The following is a 5,341-nucleotide window of genomic DNA, read 5'->3' as shown; positions in this document are numbered from 1 at the left end:
TCTGGTTGGTGGTTTTTCGATCCGGAGACAGCCAGGTAGCTTGATGAATCTTCTTATGCTGGAATCTAGTACTACAAATAACCATATTTCGGGCCCCGGCGAAGTCGATCAGCCTCAACCCATTTGTGGATGTTTCCTCGTGGAGGCTGAATTTACCGACCGTAGTGCCAAAGATACCTTCTTTGCCCACCCTGGCGTTAAAGTCGTCAAGCACGATTTTGACATCGTGGCTTGGGCAGCTCTCATAAGTGCTTTCCAAGCATTCATAAAAGGCATCTTTGGTCACATCGTCCTTCTCTTCCGTCGGGGCGTGTCCGCAAATCAGCGATATGTTGAAGAATCTCACTTTGATGCGGATTGTGGCTAGACGTTCATTCACCGGGGTGAAGGATAGTACTCGGCAACGGAGTCTCACTCCCACACCAAACTTGCGCTCCTTTATATGGCCACTGTAATAAGTGCCACAAAGACCTACTCGTCTCTGTCCTTGTCCCGTCCATCGCATTTTTTGGACGGCGGTGATGTCAGCCTTTATTCTTACGAGGACATCAACCAGCTGGGCAGCGGCACCTTCCCAATTAAGGGACCGGACATTCCAGGTGCATGGCCTCAATTCGTAGTCCTTATTTCGTTTGCCATGGTCGTCATCAAAAGTGGGGTCTCTCATCCGAGGCTGTTGTTGCGTTGTCATTGGGGTGGTTTTTTTACGTGGCGGGTCCCAAACCCAGCGCACAACCCTATGCAGGGGAATGTTTCGCCTTCTCACTTTAGCTCACCTTCAAATGGATGTTCTTAGGATACCCAGAAGATACTTGGTAAAGGACCGTGAGCTGCTTGAGTCATATGTAAAAGAATCGTTTCTGGCCACTCCCAAGTGAATGGCGATCAGAAAACTTTCCTCACTTGCGTGAACTTCTACACATGACTCCATCCTCCAAACAATTATTACCTAACGCCTTTTACATTCTGAACGTTTCCGAACAGGAAATTCGATTGGGCACACAAAATTTAGTGGAAATTCTTTGTTGAATAATTTCACTTTTCGTAAAGATCGGCGAATGCATTTTATGTGTTTCAGAAAGACAAGCGTATACTAAATGATTATTTTGTTGCGACAATTGGCCCAGTGGTCACTGACAGTCATACCAGCATAGAAACCAAAAATTTAATTAAAAAGTCTTACTATTTTTAGCTCAGTCTTCATTATATGGAGGCTTCAAAATTTATGGTCCGATTTCGTCCCATTTTTTCAAAGTTTTATTCCAAAATCTTCATTGCTGCTTGATTTATAAACTGTACTACTGTTTCTGTGTAATAAGTACTTTAAACCTATTTGGGGCAGAGTTACGCCCACACTTAAAAAATGTTGAAACCACCAACGACCTTCTTTACTTTCGTACTCCGTACTAAATTACATTTTTGTATCTTAATTTATGACTATTGTATCCCTTTGTAATTTTCTGTCTTTAATTTGAAGGGCGTGACAATGATCCTATTTCACTAGTATGCAATTCCAAACTTCTTTGGGTGCCAAGCAGGACAGGTTCTTCGATAAAGGGGAGTTGGGCAATTTTATTTATTTTTTATTAACTTAATAAAATAATTTTGTAAATTTTTATGGCGATTTGGGATTTTGTTAATTATTTTATTTATTTATATAGTATACAAAATAAGTTTCATAATCGCATTCTAATAGAAATTATAAACAGCGGAAGTATTATTATTTTAGTAGTAGCACCCAGTGTTTGTTGTTGTATGGTGTAAGTTGCTATGTGTTAATTTCGGGCAATCCGTCGATTTGCACACAAAATATCATATATTTATGTAGTACTGGCCCTAACTCCGGCGGCGGTGTGAAAGTTGAAACTGGCTTAATATCTTTAATACGTTGGGGTCGATGATATCATGTACTCATTTCAAATTACGATTAACCTTTTTCTCAACAATGTAGCTATAACGGTATTTTTCATGTGTCATGTTCTCTTTGGTTTGTTATGAATACCTGTGTGCGTCTGCGTCCTTCACCCATCAGCTAACAAAATAGCCGGTAGCGTGGCAAATATTAGAAATACCTTACCGGTTCCTGTGCGTCCAAAAAAAAATCGAGCTTATTCATTAACAACAATCAGTATATTCCATATATACATACAGCTGTGTGCTGTAGAAAAAGTCTTTTCGTATTTATAATCAAACTTCAACTTATTTTTATATATTTATACTAATAAATAAATAAAATAAATATATGTACCATTTTGGTCATCACCTTTTTGCTTTTTCCGCTACAGACACCATTCCATCAGTGTACAGACGAACTGACACAGCATCGTCTCCGTAATCTTCAACAAATTTCATTGGTGACTTGCGTGGCGTTCTTCCCTTTTCATAGACAAAATTTCAAAATATAGCGAATTTCTTCGTCATTTTCATTCATTTTCGAACAGCTCTAAATTAAATTTTTTTTTTCTAAAATCTAATCTTTTCAACTTTATATGGTATGACACAATGTGATTGGTAGGATTGGAGATATAGGGCTTCAACGACATCTATTGACAAAATACGAAAATACCTAATATATGTATTATTTTGATACCAGTTTTATTTTAATCATGAGGGGGAAGATGATCTAACCAGCGATTTAGCAAAATTTTAAAATTAAATTGTAGAACGTGTCAAGCTTGGCAATAATCAATTGAAAATGAAGTGGCACGAACTTTTAACAATATGAGGGCACGAAAATATTTAAATAATTAACTTTTTATTTTTGTACTAATAATAGTAATAATTTATTATTAATATTTTTTTTTTTTAATATAACTATAAACATTGTTCTTAGGGCCAAATAGGAATGGAAGGGGTGGAAAATTTGCTATTTGCTTAGGGCGGTAAATTGTCTCAAGCGGCATCAGGGCCACATGTCATAAAGATTTATTAATTTTTGAATTAAATTTTCCTAATAATTAGTATCAACTCTACAACAATAAAATTCAGTTAAAATCCGCTTCATGCGGGTAATTGCTGCTCGAACTTCTTCATGGTCGATCAACGGAACGTCCTCTCCATCATCATCGATTGGGGAATCGAGTTCATCTTCTCCTGGTGTTATGCTTTCACTGTCATTCAGCAGGTTGGTGAAATTTTCCCTCCATAATTTAAGTATACTCTGGGCGTCGGTCACTAGATCACCTCTGGAGGTTCGACAAGAGTATGTTCGGTTCTTGAAACCTTCCGTTTCTGCTTCTTTTCCTAGAATTTTCAGTATTACCCCTGTCGGTCAACTTGTCATGCTTTTCGTACTCACACATTTCGGTCTCTCTCTTGTGTTTTCTACAAATGATATCTATCCCATGCCGCACTTGTTGTGGTCAATCGTAACGTTGCGAGGTAGGCAGCCTGTTTTCTCTCCGCTGCGACACGGCACTCCTCGTCGTACTAGCTGTTCTTTTGCACTTTCCGAAAACCAATGGTTTCGGTTGCAGCTGTCTGTGAGGAGTTTGAAATGCGTCCCACAGTTCCCTTATACCGAGTTGCTGACGAGTGCTTTCAGGGAGCAGTAATTCTGTTTTGTTGTCTGTTGTGATTTCAGCCTGTTGACGTGCGGTTTTTGCTGCATAGAGGTGGATGCGTATCTTCACTGCAACAATATAGCGGTCCGAGTCAATGTAAGGCCGGAATGCGTGAGTTGCTTGAGCCATTTGTAAGAGAACAAAGTGAATGACGCTCACAGAACTTTCCCCACTTGTGTGATCTTCTAGACATGACTCCATCCTCCATACGTGTTCTGTTATTTTACTTACATTACTGTATTGTCACTAAGTTATTCATACTTACAAATTTTTTTCAAAGTAAAATTGAAATGTTGATAAATTGCTGTTATATACTTAATTGGCTTATTACACTTACTATGGAAAAGACAATTAAACTATACTATCAATTGATAAATTTTTTTTTTTTTAATTTAAAAATACCTTAGGCGCTATGGACGAAATCAGTCAAGGTGTTCAGTGCTCAGGTAACAGAACTTCGAAAGGTAATTTTATTATTTTTTTTCTCTTTTAAATAATTGCCTATAAGTAAAACGTCTAATTATAGATTTTGCTCAAAAGCGCAAATGCGGCTTGTGTCGTCAGGAGGGTCATACTCGCTTAAAGTGTCCTCGAAAATCTAAGCTTCAAAATTAAGTATTTTATATTTCTTTGATTGTTATTAAAATATGGAACTACTTTTTTATTTTGCTTATAAAATACATACAGGTTCAGGACTATTGTTTTTAAAATTAATGGTGCGGTTATAGGGTTAGGTTAGGTTCGATGGCGGGTTTTAAATTCAAGTTAGTGGTATGCGACTTCACGTGAAAAAAACTACTGACTTTTCCGATAATGCGATCTATAAAAGAAACGCATGCGATCGCGCTTGCTATGTTAATGCAATTGAATTCTTTATTTTACTTATTTTATACCTAGCCAAAACCTTAATCTAACGGCTTAAACTAGTTGTACATGTAGTATGTTAGTATATACAAAAAAGGGGAAGTACAAGGTGCATTCCAACGTAAATAGAAATTTTTGTCGACTCGTGCGTTAGAATCTGCTATCTTTTGTCCAGTGAGAATTTCATGACATTTCATTGATCAACATGTGGTCCAATCAAAATCCATGATCACTGGAAATTCCATCGAAATTGTGCGTGAATTCATCAACAATCATCCAAAATCATCATTGAAATTTGAGGAAATGGAATTGAACATCTCCAAAACATCGATTTATCACATTTGAGCGAATACATATGTATAACCATTAACCACTCCCCGTATTCACCTGATATGGCACCTTGCGACTGCTTCCTTTTCGGAAAAATGCATTTACAAAATAAACCACTCTTTCGACATGCCGTGTAAAAAGCTGTATTGAAGCAGAAGGAGACTAATTTGAATAAAATAAATTGATTTTGCCGAAAAAACCATTGTTCTGTTTTTTTATTAACCTTGTAGAATTCATTTCGTTAAAATATAGTAAAAGATTAAGGCAAGTATTTGAAATAGTATTATTAGGGTAAGTATCTTATATAAATAAACTTTATAATTTTATTTGAAATTTTTAATAACTAATTTCATTTAAATTAAGTTAGTATTTATAGTAGTAGTAGTATTTATTCCAGGCCCCAGGAATATATCAGAGTCTTATGCAGTTCACATAATTGGATGACAGCCTGTTGCACCTGCGCTGGTGTGGTTATACGAAATGAATTATTTTTGAACCTGAGATATAAAAATTAATTTCAGTTAAAATTGTCAAAAAATAAATAAAAATATTGTATTTACTTGTTTAAACAAAACATGTTACAA

General features: G+C 36.4%; 1 protein-coding gene across 3 annotated transcripts in view; it reads left to right on the top strand.

Annotated features, from left to right (window-relative positions):
* The window catches only part of LOC108976089 (DNA topoisomerase 3-alpha), a 57,565-nt gene extending 53,346 nt beyond the window's left edge, over window positions 1-4,219 (top strand). For all 3 annotated transcript variants that reach the window (XM_018945003.1, XM_018945002.1, XM_018945001.1), the window contains 2 exons: window positions 3,971-4,027; window positions 4,090-4,219. In XM_018945003.1, coding sequence (XP_018800548.1) covers window positions 3,971-4,027; window positions 4,090-4,178 — 146 coding nt within the window. In that variant the 3' untranslated portion in view covers window positions 4,179-4,219. The remainder of the gene's footprint in view (window positions 1-3,970; window positions 4,028-4,089) is intronic.
* The last annotated feature ends 1,122 nt before the right edge of the window (window positions 4,220-5,341 follow it).

Source organism: Bactrocera latifrons, unplaced genomic scaffold, assembly GCF_001853355.1.
Source record: "Bactrocera latifrons isolate USDA-ARS-PBARC rearing strain unplaced genomic scaffold, ASM185335v1 scaffold_724, whole genome shotgun sequence".
Lineage (NCBI taxonomy): Eukaryota > Metazoa > Arthropoda > Insecta > Diptera > Tephritidae > Bactrocera > Bactrocera latifrons.
The sequence above is the reverse complement of the archived record's forward strand: the minus strand, read 5'-3'. Positions and strand labels throughout refer to the sequence as shown.